Raw genomic sequence first — 22,541 nt, 5'->3', positions numbered from 1 at the left:
ATGAAGGCAGCATGACTGAGAGGCCCCATAGGTCCTTCAAAGCAATAATACACACAGCCTAAACACCAATCTTGATATAAACTTGCCATGTGACCTACTGTGAGTCATCATTGGCCTAGACGTATCTTCCTGAAAAATTATGATATCAAAAATAGCCATCTTCAAGGATATGAAAGACTCATATTGAAAATGCTGTTTTAATTTCCTATGATGCAAAGAAACTACAATACAAGGAATTTCGGTAAAAATGTGGACAGTAAGTCTCTCTACATTGAAATTTCCCTTATTATAATGTATTACAAGGGACATGAAATATCTCTTCCTGGTGGCTTTCAAAATTTTAAAAATATTTCAAAGAAAACAGCTTCTAAGGTATAAGTGAAGGGAAAGCGGTGTTGAGGTCCTAGTGGCACCACTAAATGATTTCCTGCATGGGGTGTCCCCATGCCAGTCATCTTGGTGTGGTCCCAGCAAGAAACATTAGAACAGGAATCCTGAGGACCACGTACTGAGGGAGTCCGGTAGACCCAAGAGATACTGTAGCAGCAACGAGTTGTTATTGAACTCAATGAGAAATTGACACCAGTTTTCTTATGATTTTTCTGAAAGATTAGTTCATTCAATATGGAACATAATACTTTAGAACATCTTGGTGGCTGCATATCTAGGAATGAAGAATACGGTTTTTAAGATAAGCTAATTTCCAATCTTGGGCTGCCTATTACTAGTCGTTGTAGTAATGACTACCTGGAATTTGGACAAGCTACTTAAGCTCTCTAAGCCTCACTTCCCTCTTTTGTAACATGGAATATTATACCCATGTCATAGCATTTTGCTTATCTTAATGGTTGGCACATAATATGAACACAATAAGGATATTTTACGTATTATATTAACCTGCTTTCTTCTCTTCACCATTGCAATATGCATATAAATATAATGTTACCCAAAATTGAAAAAGGCACATGAATCATGTAAATATAACTGGGTAACTTTATGTAGAAATAAAATTATGTAGGAACCTCAACATAGCATAGTTCTTGAAATCCATTAATGGGATCTTCATACAGATAAGTCTTTATCCCAAGATACTTGTGATACTTTAGTAATCAAAATTCTCTGAATAGAGAACAAGATGAACATAAAATTCTGTTCCAGAAAGAAAATAGTTTGGAAATATTGTATTACTTTTCTAAGAATAATGGCCTCATTTCTTTTAAAAATTAATTGCATATTGCCTATCTTTAAAACAAAGAAAAACTCTCTTTATATATATATTTCAGACAGCATGTACTTTCCTTTAAATCCTGAAGTATATTATTAAAGTCTAAAGACACTGCAGTGGTGGTGAAGCAACAATCAGCTTAAATGCTAAATATTTATAGAGGTTTATTTTAGCTAAATCTGCAATCTGCTGTACACATACTCTTTGTGGATACACCAAGTTCATAAAGGAGTTTAGTAGACATCCCTGAAACAACTCTACTGTATTACTGTTACAAATGGGGCTGCCCAAGCCAGACAGATGAAGTTGCTCTCTGACACCTCTCTGCCCAGGCCCTTACAAAAAGAGGTGCAGATAAGATACAAAAGCCCTTAACAGTTTCCCTTGCAGCAGCTGTGAGAAATAAAGAGACAGGTGGACTAAAACAGTACTCACCTAAAGCCCTGCTATTTACACTTGAATATTGACTATGACACTTTATAGTCAGTTCAGCAAACACCTAACAATTTCCCACCGTGTGCCAGGCAGTCAGCTAGACCCTGAAGTTCCGCCCACCCACGAGCAAGACATTTTTACAGGTGTTGTGTAATTTGAGGGAGAAAGTGACACCAAGAGAGCTCAGTGCAGTGCAATGTACAACAAACGATGATAGCACAGAGAAGGGGGTCCCTCACCCGGCTATGAGATGAGATGGTCAGAAAATGATGGAGGAGGCGATTTCAATTAAGCAGAGGTCTTTTTTTTTTTTTTTTTTTTTTACAAAAATTTACTTATGGGTAAGAGGCCAGGCAGCAAAGCAGAGAAGGAGATGTCAGTTAAAACAAGAATAAAACTAACAAAAGTCTAGAAAAAGAATGGTATAATTTTGAGCTGGCAAATGAGACTGGAGAAAAATCTGCTTTATATTTATTCCCTTGTTTTTAGTAATAGAAAGTAATTCTATTTAGTGTGGCAACAAGCTTAAGAAAAGATGATAATTCCAGAATTCCTCACCGCCAAGTGTGGTCATGTGGAAGTTGGTGGGTAGGACTTCCAGAAAGCTCCTTAGTGGAAGTGTAATCAGCAGGGGCATATCCTGTTACTTTCTCTTGCCTCCTCCTTCCTGTTGCCTGGAATAAGGATGTGATGGCTAGAGTGGCAAAATCTATCTTTAGTCACACTGGAACCTTGACAATGGAAGCCACATGCCTAGATGACTTTGTGGAAGTGTCAGACTATCCCTGGAATGCCTACCTCTGGACACTTATAAATAAACCCCTTCGTGTTTAAGATACATGGCTGGGTCTCTGTGATTAGCAAGGCAAGCAACTTCTGACACCAAGCTGGTTGAAAATATTAAGGGTATAATTCTGTGAGTAGGCGACAGAAGTTGTAATGGTCCCTATAGCTAAGACAGCTAAGGAACTGTGTGTCTGATGAGGTGCTCAAATTAATGTTGAATCATCTCAGGATAAGAGTAGGCATTTGGGTGGCTTAGGAGGAGCTACTGCAGTCTTTACCATATGGAGATCATCTAAATGACTGGTAGCTGAACATAAAAAAGGGATAATTTGCAGGGTCTATTATATATTGTTTTATTCTTAAGACTGAGTATATTATACACAGTTCATATGATTATTAGGAAGATTTCTTGATTAGAATATAAGTACTTAACTCAGCACATAGTATATAATGATCGATAAATAGTTACTCATTCTAAAATGTGCTTCTTAACATCTAATATTAAGTAATCAGATAATATCATTTGTTTTATGCACTTTCAGAAACTTTGTCCTTTTCACATTAATAAAAATCCACTTATAAGATTTCCAATTTTACAGAAAAGATAGACAAATTCCAATAGTAATAAAAATATAAATTCCTAATAAGTAAATTTTATATTCATTGTAACTTATCTCTTGAAATCAGATGGTTGCTTGAAAATAACTGATCTCTGAGGTTGTTACCTCAGGACAATACAACAGGTTACTTCACAATAAAATATTTTTAAACAGGTAATAATTTTATATAACATATTACTAAAAATAAAAAACTATAAAAACTAAAAAATGGTATAATACTCAGCTCTAACCTGTTATTCAGTTTCCCTTTAATTTCATGACCAAATGAACTTGAGGAAGATAATGTCATCAAAGTGCTTGCAGAGAGAGAAATATTCCTGCTATAACTAGCTATACCCAGTCTTTAACATACTTTGACTTAAATTCCCTCATTTTTAAATAAAGGGGTTGGATCAGCTGACCTCTTATGTGCTTTGCAGCTAGGATATTCTATGACTCTAGACTGCGCTCAAAATAGGTCACAAATAATGAAGACATTTTAGAAATGTTGTGCATTGTATTTTGTTCTCACTAGTAATAGCAAATAACTACAGCCTTAGCAATTGTTATAGTTTTACTAGTCTCAACCTACAAGACCATTTGTGTGATATAAAAGAAAAAACATATGAAAGAAAAATAGGTAAGTTCAAGGGATAGACAGAGCTGCTTGGACTGAACATTTTCTTTATTTCATAGGTTTGTGTTTCTAGTAAAGAGGGAACACCTAGTCTTATTGTTCATTTTGTTACTCCATTCTCTCACTGGGAAAAATGAAAGCCTCTTCTGACTTAGTGTTATCAACACAATCAATCCTATCTTCCTGTCCCAGCAGCAAAAGCTCCTCACAGTCTTGCCACGCCTGCCTGACCCCCACCTCATGCTCCAGTTCTCAACAACACACACCGTGGGCTCTCCTACACTAGGCTTCTCACGCGCCCACAAATCACAGCTTCACATCCTTGCACACAGCACTCGGTTTGCAATGCCCTACCCCCAATCTTGTTCCTTTTCCTAGAAAACTCAGACTCACACTTTCTGATCCAATTCAGACTTCCTCAGTGGACCCTACCTGGTCTCCCTGGGGCAAAGCCAGATGCTTTGTTTTCCATGTTCCAATGTTCCCATCACACACGGTTTTCTTTCACTGTAAGAATATCTAATGCAACAATGCAAGCTTCCCACTCCCCTCCTGGGTATGCAGAGAACTCCAGGTGGCTGAGACCAGGTTTTAAACACCGTGTCCTTTCAATATTAACAATGTTAATAAAGATCTATTTAGAAAGTATCCATTTTTACAGAAAAGATAAATAAATACCAATGAGGAAGAGGATAAAATCATACAACATGCAGTTATATTGTGGAAAGACTGAATGAATACGTGAACTAAGCTCTAAGAAAAAAAGAAAGAGAAGAAAAACAATGACATAAAAGTAAAAAAACGAAACAAAACTGGGCTAATATAATTAATATACCAGTAAAGTATGCCGATGGCAGAGGTGGCAGGGGAAGGCTGTATAAAAAGTGAGACCTGACCAGGAGAGGGACTGCTTTATTTGTACCCTCAAAAGGTATTGAAGTGGACCTAGGCAAGCATGGTTATCCTTAGGAGAAGGACACATGGTCCAAACTGGCCGAGGCCCAGAGCGTCCACGAGGAAGGGGGCACGGGAGGGGCAGACGGCAGGCAACACAGCCAGGCTGGCACAGGGCACCCAGGCCAAGCCACCTGGGCTCCATTCTGCAGGCAGAGAGGAACCACTGTGAGGTGGGGGGGGGGGGCTTTGTTTGTTTGTTTTTTCTTTAGTAACTGAGACACTTGATCAAAGCAAATCCTTATAAGTATTGATGCAGCCATACATGGGATGCATTAGACCAGCGATTCTTGAATTGTGTTTTGTAAAAGATAAGCTCCAGTGAGATGTTAGTGGAATACACACACACACACAAACACACACATCCTTATTCGCTATGCTCAAACTAGCCTGGCAAACGCTAGCCTAAACAAACTATAAGAAATGCTTTTATTGCTGGATTTCTCAGAATCTGGAATATGGTTATATGTATCATAAAACTGCAAGATTCAGACAGAGCATGTGATTTTTCCCAGAAATGCTGAAACGCTTCCCTTCCCTTGGCTTCAGTGCCACCTCCCTGTTTTCTCCTGGTTCTCCTTCAGCCTCTTTGGCTGCTCCTCCCTGGTTTCCTTTTGGACAATATTCTGGGGCTCAGCAATTTTCTTTTCCATTCCACATAGATGTCTCCAATGAATTTTCTACTCGTGCAGACTAAACGCTCCTCTGTTTCTTCCAATACCGTTCCTTGCCTGGCCCTCCTCCTATCCTGAGGTAGGTGATCTTCCCATGTGCACATACAGCACCCTGGGATACTTTCAGTGTGGTCTTTGCCATGCTCTATCTCATTGTCTTCTCCCCCAGACTCTGCAAGGGCTGCAGCCTTTTCTTAACTGGTCCTTCAGTACACGGCACATAGCACAGAAGCTGACTCTGTAACAATTAGTTGGCCATCCGAGACCAAATGCATGTTGTTAAAGAGTTACAATTAGAAACATACCACATTAGTCAAAGAAAGTCCCTTTAATCAGGAGTTCTCTATACATGCAACAACTGTTTGAAGTCATTGTTAAGTGAAGTTAAAGAGAAACTGTCATGGAATTCCCTAAGATCAATTCTTTTGCTTTTAATTTTTGACATTATGTGAGATAATCAAGAAAGGCCCTGTGTCACCATCCAACTTACACTACAGGGATCTGATTTTATTCCTATTGTTCAGAATAACAGCAATATAAATCAATCCGTAAACTAAAAGTTCCTTAAATAATCCTTTCAAATGCAACTCTGTCTAAATTTTACATTATTCATATGTTCAAATGATAATGAGCTCATAAATGTCTCCAATACCTCAGTTAAAACACTGATTCCAGCTGTGGTAACAGTCCCTGAGAGTTATGTGACAGACAGAAAAGGAGGCACTTACAGGACACTGGCCTTTGTGCTACTGTACCCTATTGGGGCAGAAAAAAAAAAGCTGTTCACTTAAAATGCTGAGACCTCTCCTGTCAGGTCTGGAGGGTGGATGGGAGATACAGTCTTGTGATTTTAACCACAGATGTTTTATTCCTTGCTCTAAAGCAGTGGGAGGAAGAGGGAGACCAAATGGAGACTAGGAAAAGGCCACTGGAAAGGGCTCTGCTGATTCTCAAGATGCCTGGGCACATCTTCTTGAGACACTCCCTTATCTCTGCCCAAAATCACCTGGATAGGATAACAAAAAATTTTAAGCAGGCTGAGGAGAACCCAGGCTCAGGCTCAAGAAAAGAGATGTTTAAGACTTTTTAAATATATAAATGTATGGGGTACGAGTGCGATTTTGTTACAAGCCTAGATTGTGTAGTAATTAAGTCAGGGCTTTCAGGTTATCCATCCCCCAAATAATATACATTATACCCATGAAGTAATTTCTCCTCATCCTTACTCCTCCCACCCCTCACCCTCTGAGTCTCCACGGTCTATCATTCCACTGTCTACGTCCATTTTTTTAGCACCCATTTATAAGGGAGAACATGTGATGTTTGGCCTTCTGTGTCTGGCTTGTTCCACTTAAGATAATGGCCTCCAATTCCATCCACTTTGTTGCAAAAATCGTGATTTCATTCTCTCTATGCTTGAATACTATTCTTTTGTGTGTGTGTATGTGTGTATCACATTTTCTTTATCCAATCATCTGTTGATGGATACTCAGGTTGATTCCACATCTTTGCTGTTGTGAATAGTGCTGCAACAAACACGAGTGCAGGTATCTTTTTGATATAATGATTTCTTTTCATTTGGACAGGTACCCACTAGTGGGCTTGCTGGATCAAACAGAACTAATTGATGATTGATGATGCTGGTACTGGCCAGTAACTAGCGAGAGACAAAGTAATTAGCAGGGCTGAAAATGCCAACACTCTGAGATCACTGACCTTCAAAAGCTCCTCAAGAGCCCTGAGCATAAAGCCCAAACATGTTTATCCAGCATTCAGAGATGACCTTTTATCATCTGCCCTCTGTGCATCCCAGAAGCCTCTTTTTTAGTACACCCTCTATTTCACTCCACGACCCACCCATATGAAGTTATCAGACACTCTCAGGCATCTCGTACTACGTATTCGATCATGTATCCCTAATACCTAGCAGAGTACTGGCATATAGTTGGTTTACTAAACATTTGCAGAATTAGTGAATTTTCCTATCCAGGTATCCAAGAAGCACAGTCTTTAGATCAATGAGCACGATCTCTGACACAGTGACATATTAATGGCACACAGATAGTGACTAGTTGTAAAGTGATCTCTTATTAAAAATAAAGTACTATAATTTGCAAATAGTCTACTTCCTTTTCACAAATGAGGTGGGTTTTAATCTTAACCCCTAATAACACCATTTTCATTCATTTCCATCCCAGTATGCTGTCCTACAACAGCAATAAGCAGGAGGCTTAAGGCTTGAGCTTGAAGAATTGTACATGGTCCATGCTGTGGCCTGAGGTGTCTGCCCACCTGAGTTTCATCTGTCAGGTGTGTCAGGCAGATAACTAGGCTGAGAGTGGCTTCATCAGAGGATCACAGATCTCTGGCTTCCTTCTGTGGCAAGTATACCTCTAAAAAAGAAACTCTTCAGAGCCAGATGACAAGAATGGTCCAGACAAGCAACCAGGGAAGGCTGGGACCAGTGTACATCAATGCAGAGCATCAAGTTCAGAGTAATCGGTGTACAGTTGCTTATTCCTGCCTAGGCAGATAGAACTGCCTCCCACACAGTAAAATGTGGAAATGCAGAGAAGCACATGCAGCTGAAGAAGACAACCAGAGCAACAAGGAAGGGCAACTGAGAGCTAAGAGAGAGCCATGCCAAAGACTCCAGGACCTCGGAGTAGGCCTGGTACCAGTTATGTACTTGGGACCCAGTACTTTCCCACGCCATCACTTGGCATACTTGGGATTATGTGTTACTTAAAATAATGTCCTTAGTGTCCATCTTTTCTGACAGACACAAGCAGGGCCTGTGACACTACAGCTGCTGGCACACAGTTGGGCAAGTCACAAACATCTGATGAATGCACGCACTCTTGCCTTCTCCTACCTTCTTGTCAAGTCTTTAGAGAGAAGGAATTGCTGATTAAAAAAGAATTAAACTTATGAGTGACTCCCAGCTCCACTGAAGGTAGAGACAATGTCTGATTTGTGTACTGCTATAGTCCCAGCTCTTAGCACACTGTAGTCATTTAATCAATGTTTGTTGAATAAATAAATGAATGGATTCATATATCTTATCTAGCTATATATTTGCTGAGTTAATTTGGTAAATTTAATAATTTGCTTCTAACATAATTTCACTTCATTCCTTCAACAAACCTAATAACTCACTAGGTGCCAGGCACACAGCTGCTAAGGCAAAAGAGATGTGAGTTACAATTCCTGTCCACATGAAAGTCACAACCAAAAAGGAGAAACATATAAACAAATTATAACAATAAGTTTTCTAAATTCAAAAACAGAGGTTTGTGTATTTAAAACAGCTTTAGTCAGAGAGCATTAACAAAGAAAGTCCCAAATAGGGAACGTCCCAACCAACCTCCTAATCATAAGCAGAGATCACCCACGCTTGAGTTTGCCAGACCATCAACCTCAACAGCAAGAATTACCTTCCTGATGCCCCCAAACAAGTATCATTCTGATTACAGTAGCACTGCTAGATAACTCAGTTTCAGACTCTTCCATTGTCATTCAATGTTCTATAAAGTATTAAGGAGAAAACTGTATAATGGTGATGAACCTATTCACTTTAGCCATCCTAATATCGCACCAATTATAAGACTAATTACTTAAAAGGAAAGCTCTTAATTTAACTTATTTATATAAATTTCAGTGTTACATAAGCAAATTTGCCATCAGATTTTGGAAATACAGATTAAACGCTATGTAAGTATAATGAGAGCCTTTAAGTTCACACTTTCCTGGGTCTCCCAAATCTTTTTCAGAATACTATAAGCCTTTCTAAACAACTGATAGTATATTTTTTAAAACTGAATTGTAAGAGGTGTATTTTCCAAAAACAAAATACAACTCCCATTGGTAAATGGTGATATTGAGATACAACAGCTAACCTCTTTGGAAACATTCAGTAAGTGCTCACTTTAGCACTCTGTCCATAAATATTTATAATTTAAAATCTAGAAGAATATTACACACTTAAAATTGTACTTATTCAGCATTATGTAATATTTAGTACTTGTTCTAGTTATCTATTGCTACATAATAAACCATCCAAAACTTAATACATTATTATTGTTTATGGTTTAATATTTATTTATCTTAATTATTTTATTTGCTTAATGATATAAAATAACTATTTTTCACGGTTTTGTGGATTGACTGGGTTCTGCAACAGTTTTCACTTGGAGTCTTTCTTGCAGTTGCAGTCAGTTGGCTGAAGCTGAAGTTATCTGAAGGCTCAACTAAGCTAGAAAGCCAAAATGGCTTACTCAGATGGCTGGCAGTACACGTTGGCTATTGTGTGGCATGCCTATCTGGCCTCTCCACATTACTTGGGGTCCTCACAACATGGTGGTTGGTCCCAAGAGATATAGACAAAAGTTCAAAGCTTATTCTTTTCCAGCCTCGGAGGTCCTAGAATATCACTTCTGCTGCATTCTATTGTCCAAGCAAGTCATTGTGCCCAGCTCAGATTCAAGGAAAGGGAAACTAGACTGTACTTGTTAATGTAAAGAGCAGCATGTGCATAAAGGGAGGAAAGAGATTACCGGCACTATCTTGGAGACTACCTTATTACACCATTATTCCAACTAATGCACATTATGTTCTAGATGGGCAGTACCAGCTTCCCCTCCCCCTAAAAAGTTCAAGTTAGGCAAAGACATATTGAATAAGAATGCAAATACCATTTTAAAAACTGTAGAAAAATCACAGCCAATGCCTCTAGTCAGTTCAATCCCTCACATCAATGTAACTCTACTCTTGTAACCTTAACTATAGTAAAACAGAATTTTGTTCCACAAAAGACTTCTGTCTATTTTCCTATGGGATAATTAGCCAACCCAAAAAATTTGTCAAGAGAATGAAATCCAGCTTATTTTAAAATTTCACCTTTTACTCTCAAAGCCTATCAAAATCCAGAGAACCATGATCTAGCATGCCTGGACCCAAAGTCCTTATTTCAGGAACATCATTTGGTATGCCAAAAAAGTATTCCTAACTGGGAAATTTAAGACTTTCTTTTCTGGTGATATTTAAGATAGCTGACTGGCTCATGGGCAGAAGTTACACAGAGATTAAGAATAGAGGGCACTCTGCCAAGTGGGTTGATGACCATCAGAAAGAATTTTCACAAAGGAGAAATAAAGAAAAAGAAAGGAGGTAATGATGCTGTCGGTCTCTGAAAGGAAAGTGATTTTTCAAGTGGTCTGATTTTCCCTTTTACAAAAGAAAATGCCTTATGGTGATAGAGTAAGAATGCTCAGTTTCATGCAGGTATATATTTGGAGCCAAATAAAATACAATGGTATTTTAAAGTCATTTATCTTAAATGATTCCTTGGCAAGGCATATAAAATTCCCCAAGAAATATATGGGTCCTAGAAACAATAAAAGATTCACTAATTCCAAAATTGAATTAAAGATATTTTCAAACAGTGACAATGAGGCATGTTCTCTTGTTCCTATAGGACAAAAGCTGATGAAGTTTAGAAATTCTAAAAATGTTAAATTTTCTTGAAAATCATAATAAACTATTCTTAAAAGTTATTAAATTTGTACATCTCTTCTTCTTATCCAGACATAAAAACAGAAATAGCTATTAGTGCTCCTTAGGCACTTAACCCACATAATTGTGAATCCAGTACCCGCTCCTCCTCTCCTTCCTCTCTAAACCCACAAACTGCTCTTCCTATCTCTATGTGGAAAATCACAATACCCCAAAATGCCCCTGGTAGGCATCCTAGATTCATCTGTGACTCCTCCCTATTCTTCACCACCTATACTGAGTATGTCTAAACCTTGTCCAAACTTTGTCAATACTTATCTCAAAGGTGTCCCTCATATATGTGCCTGACTCTCAGATCCCATGGCCATCTCATGTGGGTCCCTATTCCTGCTCACCTGGCTCCATTGTGTCTCCTGACTGGGCCTCCCTGACTCAAGTGCTGCTTCCTTCAATTCTTGCTGGAGAATGATTCAGAGCAACCTTTCTAAGAGATAGAACTGATAATGTCACTCCTGTACTCAAAACCAAACCAAACACACACAATAAAATGTTTTCACAATTCATACCAACTCCTCAATCTCAGCCTGTCTCAACATAAGTCATCCTTCAACAGGTATCCTCAAACTCAGTTACAGTGGACAGGCCCCCTTACTGTATCTGTAGGTGTGCACTTTGCTTATGCAGTCACGTTTTTTTCTGGCCTGCCCTCTACCATACTCCTTCAAACACAACTCAAATATCACCCTCTATGTCTATTCCTGGAATACACCAGCCCACCCAATCCGATTCAACCAACTTGCTTTTGTATCTGTTTCCTAAGCTTCTTATGCATGCCTCCTAATGTGTCCATGAGGATTTCAAGCTGATTCTCACCCTTAAAAGACTCCTTTCTGTTCTCAACCAAGGCTGCATATCCTCTATACTATGCTCCTGGAGCTAGGAAAATTCTTCTTGCCTTTTCCTCCCTTTAGCACACAGCAGTCCTCACTCCTCCTGCCTTAACATCTTAATTCACATAGAATGAACCCTTTTCTTTTTCCTTCAACATCATGCTTACACTCACTCACATGGTTCATCAGCTTGATGTACTGGTCAAAATTTTGGGGGGATAATTTTCAAATCCTACATCAATAGACCACCCAAAGCCTCTAGATAAATTCAAAAGTGTCTGATACCTAGGAACTCTGAGATACCCACCCTCGTTTGGACTCAGAGACTCATGGTCTCACTGCATGGTGTCAAGACAAAGTGCAAAAAGCACAGGTCTGTTAAACCCAGACCTACAATCTGAACAACCTGCAGATCAGAGATAAGAAAGTTCATGAAAGAAAATTAATAAAATATAAAACAATATAACAGACTTGCTGTTACTTGTAACCACTGGCAATTCCATTTTAATTTCGTACGAACGAATTCGGCTGTTTCTGCAAACAAGGCTGGCGAGAACTGCGATCTTAGAAACTTGAAACTTGTATAAGCTAATTGGGTTTTCGAAATGGTGTTCAAAAGGCAGAGTTTCTGAAATAACTTTCTAATTGGTCCAGGTGCCTTCCATGTTGAAATCAAAAGTGGTTATACAAGACATGAAGTTTTCTATGGTAAACAGTTACAAACAACAATTTCTTTTGAACCTAATGTTTATAAAATGGGTATTTACGAGCTTGTGTCCTAACTCACTGAGTGTTTTGGCTCAATGTGTCTAATGCAATAAAAACATAAGCTCTATAATTTCCAGATGATCCATAGTTCCTAAGACTAAAATGGATTTGAGGCACTGCACACAAAGAGTTCAGCAACTGGCATTTCTCTACCTCAATGTAGTTTGGCGTGGTAAAGCAGACCTTTGAGACAAAGACAACAGAGATAAGAAGGGAAAGGTCTGGCAGCATACCTGGGGTACCCCTAAGGCCCAAGGCCTTGGAAAAATTCAAATCTTTAAACCAAACCTTGGTTTAAAGCTACAGTGTGAAAACTAAGATAATCTTGGCCAGGCATGGTATTTCTCACCTATAATCCCAACACTTTGGGAGGCTGAGACCAAAAGATCACCTAAGCCTAGGAGCTTAAGACCAGGCTGGGCAAGATGGCAAGATTCTGTCTCCACAAAAATTTAAAAACTTAGCCAGGCATGGTGGTGCATGCCTGTAGTCTCAGCTACTCAGGAGGCTGAGACTACAGGACCACTGAACCCAGGAGTTCAAGGTTGCAGTACACTATGATTGCACCACTATACTCCAGTCTGGGCAGCAGAGCAAGACCCTCTCTCAAAAAAAAATATACATTCCCCAAAAGAGGACCTGCTCCCTCCAAATAGCTCTCTCCTCCACCATGCAAGCAAAGAACAAAGACCATGAATGGGACGGGAAAAGGTAGATCTAGAAAGGGATGAGAAATGGCTCCAAATGCCAGTGCCCTGAGGGCAAGTTTGCTGAGGCTTGCCTGAGGCCGCCAGGGTCTGACTGCATCCTAGGAAACAGAGCCCCTTTAGAGAAACCATAGCAAAATGGCCTAAGTTCACATACAGCCTCTAAATAGGGGTGCTTCCCTGACTGAATGGAAGAGCTAACTGGACATAGAATGTAAGGAGTTCTGCGTTTTTATCAGCTCCTGGGCAGGAAATTAATCTAGAATTAAGTGGGAAAAGTTATCCTCAAAAATCCTACACAGTTAAAAATATATCACTGCTCATAGGATGTGGAAAGCCACAAAGAACATCACCCCCAACTTAATAATGACAAAAAGCTGAAAAATTTACAGTCATTCTTTTAAGCCTAAGGTCATGAAACATTTTATGAGCTAAGGTCACAAGACAATCAGATGAACTAAATGTCAAAAAAAAAAAAAAAACGGAACACAGAATAGTCTCACCTTTGTCAGAGGAAGAGAGAACCGTCACAAAATGGGTAGGAGGAAAACAAGTGATGGTTGATTCCTTAAGGATTGTGGACTAGCATTTAGGTTAGAACCTGGGGGCCCTGGCACATGGAAAGTCCACAGCCACTCATCTCTTTTCCACTGGCTCCATCAGGGTTTGTAAGAAAGATTAGAGGCAGGGCAGGATACCTTAGAGAGCGCCCAGGTGGCACAGACAAGGTCTGAGGGTGGAGTAGAAGTACTTCAAGGAACCCATCTGCTTTCTGTCCCTGTGCTGCGTGAATACACGGTGATGAGCAGCGGCTGCCGGGGAGCAGCACAAACCACCCAGGCCACAGACCTGCCTCACACAGGAAACAAAAGCCTTCTGCCTCTGAGTGAGGAGGGAGACATCTGCCACGTCCCAGATGTTACTCTGCTTTGACAGGAGGCAAAAGCTACCAGCTGCTGGGGGTGGAACATGAAACTCTCAGGTGCTCTGGTCCAGGCAATGACCCGTGGCCTCTGGAGAGAGACAGAACCTGCCTACATATCCTGCACTGACACCAAGGGGAGGGGCAGAAAACCTGCTCTTGCCCAAGAACCCCAGTGATCCACAGAAGAGGTCTGCTGCTGCGGGAAGAGGGGAAGAAACCTCTTTCTCATGCCCCAAACGTCTTTCTTGTGCCCCAAACCTCCTTCTCATGCCCCAAACTTTCTACTCTAAAGATACGAGGTGGAGCTCACCTGCCACAGCCGGTAGGGCCAGGAAACCATCCACCCTCTAAGTCTGTGCTGTCCAATAGAGCTTTCTGTGGTGACCATAATATCCTATATCTGTGCTGCAGAATACAGTAGTCACCAGACATATGTGCCTATAGAGCACCTGAAAAGTGGCTAATGTGACTGAAAAAGTAAATTTTTAATTGCACTTAATTGGATTTCATTAAAATCTAAATTTTGATAGCCACATGTAGCTAGTGGTTAGGACACTGCAGCTGACCCTGAGTGGAGTCAGAGGCAGGGGCCAACTAGCACCAGGGTAGAGGCAGAAATGCTGACAAAGCCACAATCCTGAGACTCAAGTGCAGAGCACCTGCCCAACTAATGCTAGAGCAGGGGCCCCAGGAAAGCCCTCTGGCCTGCTTAAGTCTTGTGCCTCGTAACAAGCACCAGCAGGCTACTGCCAGTGGAGGGACAAAGGCAGAGAGAGAGAAACATGTTCTGTGGCAAAGGTACACAGGATCTGCCAAAACCTGATGGTGAGGAAGGATCCTTAAGAAAAGCCTGCTGAGCCTCTAGGCCTTGCATGAGGAATACAGCAGCAGCAGCCCACCCCCTGGAGAAGCTTATAGCCTGTGGTGACCACAGCAACAACAAACTCCAAACCTAGCTTAGCTACTGACCAGACTGACTTAAGCCCTCACTCATATTAATGGCCTAGCAGAAGAAGTATACCTATTTCCAGGCATAAGCAGTATTTACTTGAGTCTCCAATTAGAGACTTAGTTTCTTTTACACACACACACACACACACACACACAGACATTCAATCAAAAACTATGTTACACTTGAAAAGCAAACTCCTGCAACCTTCCCACTCATTATCAAGAGATAGAATAGTCAAAACAATGAGATCCACAGATGGCCCTGATGGTGGAAATACCGAAGAAAGAATTTAAAATAATTACAATTAGTATGTCAAAGAATCTAGTGAAAAAGGTGTGCCACACAGATGAACAAATGGGCAATTTCAACAGAAATATAGAAACTATTTATTTTCTTATTTATTTATCTATTTTTAAATGCAAATTTGAAACTGAAATGTGTTATGGCCCAAATGTAATAGTATCTTTTTTGAACTGAGTCTTACAGGGTCTTACCCTGTCATTTAGGCTGAAGTGCAGTGGCACAATCATAGCTCACTGTAGCCTCAAACTCCTGGCCTCAAGCAATCCTCCCACCTCAGCCTCCCAAAGTGCTGGAAATACATGAATGAGCCACTGTGCCAGGACTTATGGAAACTATTTTTAAAAATCCAAGTGAAAATGCTAGAGATGAAAAACATAATATCAAAAATGCACTCCTTCAATAGGCAGACTGAGCACAACAGAGGTAGAAAAATCAATGAAATTGAAAATATCAATAGAAATTAGAAACACAGAGAAAACCACTGAGTTTTTTTAAAATGCAAATGGAACAAAAAGAGAATAGGGTACTCAAGAGCTCTGGAACAATATCAAATAGTCTAACATGTGCAACTGGTGTCCCATAAGAAGACAGAAAGAAAGGAACAAAACAAATTTGAAAACAAAAATGGCCAGCAATTGTCTGAAATTTAACTAAAGATAGCAGACTACAGATCTAAGCTGCAAAAATACAATGAAAAGCACAACTAGGAACAACATAGCCAGAAGCTGAAAACCATATATAAAGAGAATATACTGAAGGAAATAAAATCACCAGCCTTCACCTCAAACTCTGGTCTCTTCATGAAAGGTTAATGATTAATTGGGTTTTGGCAAAATTATCTCCCACATCTGGGGCTCTTACTGCACCCTATAGACAATAACCACAGAGTAAATGGCTTTGTGTTCCTTCTAGAAGGCTTTCATGCAGTCACCACAGAATGCAAACCTGGGGGTACACGCCTGACACAGCATCTTGGGTTGTCTCACCAAAACTTCCTAAAGATGTACCTTAATGAATTAGATAGCTTAATTTTTTTCTGTTGTTGTTAAAATGGAATTAAAAACTTTTAAAATAGGACCAAAAATGTCTGGGAATTAGAGCTATCTAAATGCTTATGTAATGTGAATGCAAAATTGAAAGTGAAATGTGCTATGGCCCAAATGTAATATTATCTCTTTTGAATGGAGTCTTACAAAATGCAAATAATGCTGGGAAAATATGACCTTGCAGAGGTTGTTCCTCTAGAACATTTTTTTAATCCCTTTTGAGTTTGAATAATAGTTTGATTATACTAGCTGCTAACCTTAGTAGGCTTTTGAAAATGTGAACTAATATGCAAAGATGATCTGTATTTAATCAATGCTTAGGAAACAGGATTTTCAAAATAAAACTGTCTGGGTAAAATATTTAAAAAAAAGAAAGCGTGAAAAAGGAAAATTAAAAAAGAGTTTGAGGTAAAACCCAAAAGGCTTATGCATATTTACCCTGTTCCTTGGATCTTCTACTCATTGTGGGAGATCCTGCCTAAAATCCTGGGTGCTTCTGGTCTATAAATTCTCTTGAGTTCCCTTAGTCAAAGCCTAAAATTTGTTTTCTTTTTGTGCAGTTAATGTCAGAAAACTTCTGACAAGGGACCATCTGCAGCTGAATACTTTGGAGACAGTGTTGGGATCCTTAAATCGAGGTTCAAAAATTCAAAAGAATATGGGACTTTTAAATTTGGGGTCATTACTGTAATTTGTTTAGTGTCAAAATATACCAGAAAATATATGAAACAGTGGAATGAGAAAATATTCAATTAAATAATAGGCAAAAAATTGCAAATGGTCTCTGTAGCCAGTCTCCCTAGGTTCAAATCTCAACTCTGCCACTTACTTGTTTGTGCCTCAGTTTCTTGTTTTTCAAAAAGAAATCATAACAGCTACCTCATAGAGTTGCTGTGAAGCTTAAATGAATTAATAAATGTGAAGGCCTAAAAGACTACTGGCGTGTAATTAGTGATTTTTGTGTTTATTTTTATTCGTCTTAACTATCTGTATTACTCTCATTAATAACTTTATATTAAAATGAAGTAAAAAACAAATTAATTGAATTGGAAATGTCTTACCTTCTTGAGAAAACCCAAAAGACATTTTTTCCTGCAGTGATTTAAACAACTTCTTCTGTGTTGTAATTATGTCTATCTTCAGTAATCAGGTAAAACAACATCATATGTAAACTTCTGTCTATATCACTGGCTTCTGTTAAGAGGAACCAGGGCCCCTTTGCCTTTCTGTCAGCATCTTTTAAATAGATACATTATTGACACATCTGTGACAACTGCTCACATGTAAAATAACCTCCTAATCTAAAGCTAATTTAAACCTCTTTCATAATACTCATTGTGAAATGTTTTGGATATCGTACATTTAAATCATGCTATTATAAACAGGAATATCTGTCTAATCCTTTATGGTTTATGAAGTACTTTTATATCTAGGAAGTACTCCAATTCCTAATATTCACATAATATGAATATGATACTACAAACTAGAATGAGAAACCTGCTATAGATTTGTTTTAATGAGTGGAGAAGCTCCCTCTCTTCACCACAAAGACAAAAAGAGCATTTTCTTAAGGGGACCACAGAGGATAGCTTTTATGTGCTGCAGAACTGAAGTGGAGGGCTACAGTATTATTATACCAGGGAGAATATTATTATTATGTGTTTTCTCTAAAATTTTTATTTTATAGCTAAGGTAAAAAGTAAAATCCAGGAGAGGTTTATATTAGAATTGTTCTAAAGGGGATTAGGTAAGTCTCACAAAATTTGAAAAAAAATATATCATTTACATATAGACCATATGCACTTTAAAAGGCCAAACTGAAAAGAAACTGTGAAAGATAATGCAGTGAAAAGTTGTATAGAGCAAAATCAACAATAGCTATTTAAAACAATACAAAATTTCCATGTGGAAAGTTCATTTAAAGTGTCTAATCGTGCCTTAAATCAAATAGTGAGCTATGAAATGGTGGATGATGGTGAGTAAGCTGCTTACATATTTTTAAAAGCATGTGAAACAGATGCTTGAGTCTTGAAAAGGCATAGATAACAGAATGACAATAGTCCAGTGAGAGTGTTGACAGCAAAGGAACAAAGGGCACCCTGGGAAGAATAAGCCACAGCACTAGGCATGCCCTGTGAAGCATTGAGCTACACTTCCTTATTTTCCACCTGTCCTGGTAATTTATCTGCAATGTCTTTCTTGCAAATATACTTGCTCATCAGTATTACTTAATGGCCAAATGCTGACAAACTTGCAGACTCTATTAAAAAATGTTCCTATAACTGGTGAATATTCTGCAAGAAAAACCTTTAAATATTATAGTATTAAAATGTTAAAAAATCTATTTATCTTGCAGTTCATCATTTGTAACTCCTGAAAACTGATTCCTGATTCAAAGAATAAAAACTTTTTTGAGGTTTCAATTTGTGTTTTTTCTTCTTTTTTTCTCATTGTTTTATCTTTTTAAAAAATTATCCTTAAATGTCTATCATAAACATATAACTTCCAGTGTATTGCCTTTATTTTGTAATATAAAGTTAAATATATTTCTTTAAAAATAAGTATGGTTTTCATGATCAATATTAATGAAACAGAATATAATCTTACCCTGGTGTGAGTACGAATGTGCATCTTCAGTCCATCATTTTTACTGAATCCTTTTTCACAGTAAGGACATTGATAGGGACGCTCACCTACAAATAAAGGAAGCCTCCGAGTCAGAAAAACGTGAAGTAGCAGAACCAGTACTGCGCTATCACTTCTCACACACTCAGATCCTGGCCACCACATATGCCCTGTGCTACTTCAAGAAGTGGCTCCAGGCACAGCAGGACAGACCCAAGCATGGGCCATGCAGGATAGCAGTGGACTGTGGCCTCCTCTCCTGTGGAGAGGGCACTGAGCCCAGAGCACTTCCAATACTCAAAAATAAACATTTGCTAGTAGCCTATTTGCTGCATATTCCTTTTAATACTTGAGCCCAAATTAAATCTCCTCATTTTAAGAATTTGTTAAAAATATTTTATGTTAATCAATTTGCTCTGTCACTGTACTACTCTTTAAAGGGGAATTATTTAACTGATTCATTGACACCTTGTTTTGTTTTATTTTTTGTTTCATATAAATGAATTTGACTCAGTTAAGGCTGTGAGTTTCAAAAGAATTTCATAAAATTGGTATATGTTCAAAAGGACCATTGGTAGTTAAACTAAATAATAATTAATCCATACTTTCTGATATAATCAAATACCTCTCACCTAGAGGCTATAATTTTGAAAATAGCCAAGATGTTTTTCAAGACAAGCACACGTACACACAGCACATTTTTTTAAAAAAATTCTACTGTGAAATGACAAAACTGTGACAAAATTTAACCTCCAAAAGGGATCTGAAGATGCCCTCTTGTCAAAGCCAAATTACTTAGGATGGACAGTAGCTCAGAATCACTAATTGATTTATTCTTTCATTTAACGATGTACTTACACAGCAGGATGCTAGACCCTGGCTGCAATCAAAGATCAATACAATAAAATATTTTCCTTCAGCTAATGTAAAACTTCTGTCTTCCCTTCAGAGCCAGGCCTTCTGACTAGCAGTGTATGTTCTTCTACTCTCTCATGTTCCATTTGGTTCTGATCTTAATTCAATCTGGATATCATGTGCATTATCCCAGTCAACTCTCTTATGGGGTCAACAATGCCCCTTGTTGCTTGATCCAGTGATCACTCTTCAACAAGGCCTTCCTTGACCTCTCCCCTGTCCCTGACACCGCTTCATGAAATGGACAGTTACATTCCTGGGTCTTAAGGCTGGCCCCATCGCACAATGGCCTTGCACTGTTCTCCCGAACTTTGTTTCCAGCAGTGACATCACATGGAAGCACCTGCAGCGGTGTCCCCTGCCAAGTGGCATTTTCCAGCCTCTCCTCCTTGGGGAGGAGCACCCAGGATTCTCCCTTTGGACCAGGCACTGTAAAATGGTGACAAACACCCAAAGTAGCAATAAACTAAAAACAACAATCACAATGAGCTATCCAGACTTAACAACTTCTCTGAGACAAAATCAACCTTTGCACTAGGTAAGCTGACCTAGAATTATTGACCTTAGGATCTTCATGACTCTGGGAAGGTGTGGCTTTTCAAAGTCAGTAGGACAAAGTCTTGGTAACATCTAGGAAAATATCATCTTATTTTAACCCTGAGTTGATAATACATGCTTATCAGAATTCCAGATCTCTATTGAGTCCCAATCTCCAGGTACACATATGTCTAACAGGTACCCTCCTTTGGGTATCTCACAAACAGCTTAAATCAGTGTGCATTGTTTTGAATTTGTGGTATTTATCCTTTGGTCTTGTGCATGCTATATATCCTCTCTTGATTAGTTGTACCACATTCACCTAGTTAGCAAATAAAAAACTTGGGAGCCATCCAAGATAACCCCCCACTTTTTTACTCACTTCTCCCTCCGTCCAGACTCTAAGTCATAATGATTTCACTTCTCTGATATATCTAGAATTTTTCTATTTCAGGATGATGATAAAAAGTGAACATTATAGTAATAGCAGTAACAGTATCAGCAGCAATAGTAGGAGTACAGCAGGAGCTATCATTTACTGAGATCTTAATCATTAACCTTGAACCACAAAGGAAAAGGACAGGAAGAAAACATGGCAGAATGTGACTGCTAAATGGTGTTAGCTCCTGCATCACACAATTCCAGATAATTTTTTCATTTTCTTCTTCATAAAGTACAAAAAGTCATTTTTTAGATTTTCAAAGTTTATTTTACTTTAGCGATAGATAATAAACAAGGCTAAAATGTTTCCTTATTATTTATTAACAATGAAATCCATCAACATATCAAATCTATATTAGGGATAAAGCATGATAAGAATAGCAACGTGTGATTTTACACTTACGTAAAATTATTTTTCTAGCAAGCCTAAGATAATTTAATATTCATAGCTATTCTCTTTGTATCACATAGCTTTACGTTTGGTTTTGTTCTCCAAATACCAACAGAGTCCAGCAAACAAAAACAAAAGATTTGCAGTTATCAGGTAAATAATTATATGTTAATCCTAATATAATACAACAGGTTACTATTTCCTTTCATAATAGCCAAAATCCATCAAGTAAAGAAAGAAATATATAGTTAAAGACTAGTAAGGAATTTTAAAGAAGGGAACATAACAAATCCATTTCCAATTTTACCTACTGTCATAATACAGGAATTCTGTCCACAGACTTAAAAAGGCTAACTTATTTTAAGACATAGCTTTTTTAATACTTTTTTTGGAATGTGATTGTCCTGGGTTTGAATACTGCTCATCCTCCATCCAGCTGTAACTCTGACAAGGTCATGCAATGCCACTGAACCTTTGAAAAACTGGATAAATTATACCTATGCTATGAGTGCAGTGACCATATATCCAGATTCATCTAAAGTAGTCTCAGTTTATGTCTGTAATCCTAGAACAATATAGTAATAGCTGGTTAATTTTACACGTCAACTTGACTAGGTTAAGGGATGTGGCCAGGTAGCTGGTAAAACATTATTTCTGGGTCTGTGAGGGTGTGTCCAGAAGAGATGAGCATTTGAATTAGTAGACTGTGTAAAGACGATCCACCCTCACCCAATGTGGGCAGGCATCATCCAATCCATTGAGGACCCGGATAGAACAAAAAGATGGAGGAACAGTGAATTAATTAATTCTCTCTCTTTCTCTCCTCCTCCTCCTCCTCCTTCTTCTTTCTTTTCTCTTTTCTTCTCCGTCTTTCTCTTCTTTCTGCTTCTTTCTTCTTCTTCTCCCTCTTCTTTCTCTTCTTTCTTCTTCTTCTTCTCCCAGATAGAACAAAAAGATGGAGGAACAGTGAATTAATTAATTCTCTTTCTCTCCTCCTCTTCCTCCTCCTCCTTCTTCTTCTTTCTCTTTTCTCTTCTCTTCTTTTCTCCTTCTCCTTCTTCCTCTCTCTCTACCTTCCTCCTTCCCTCCCTCCCTCCAACTCTCTCCTTGATCTGACATGACATCCATCTTCTGCCCTTGGATATGGAAGCTCCCAGTTCTCTGGCCTTCATACTCCAGTATCTACATCAACAAACCACTGCTCCTGGTTTTCAGGC

At 38.7% G+C, this 22,541-nt stretch overlaps 1 protein-coding gene across 3 annotated transcripts in view; it reads right to left on the bottom strand.

The window, feature by feature from the left end:
- Positions 1 to 22,541, bottom strand: part of PRDM5 (PR/SET domain 5) — a 218,744-nt gene that overhangs the window by 37,335 nt on the left and 158,868 nt on the right. For 2 of the 3 annotated variants that reach the window (XM_003271327.3, XM_003271328.3), the window contains one exon: positions 19,023 to 19,108. The exons of the other annotated variant lie outside the window; for it this stretch is intronic. In XM_003271327.3, coding sequence (XP_003271375.1) covers positions 19,023 to 19,108 — 86 coding nt within the window. The remainder of the gene's footprint in view (positions 1 to 19,022; positions 19,109 to 22,541) is intronic. 3 annotated transcript variants of the gene reach the window in all.

Source organism: Nomascus leucogenys, chromosome 7b (assembly GCF_006542625.1).
Source record: "Nomascus leucogenys isolate Asia chromosome 7b, Asia_NLE_v1, whole genome shotgun sequence".
Taxonomy (NCBI): Eukaryota; Metazoa; Chordata; class Mammalia; order Primates; family Hylobatidae; genus Nomascus; species Nomascus leucogenys.
This window is presented reverse-complemented; position numbering and strand designations above follow the sequence as displayed.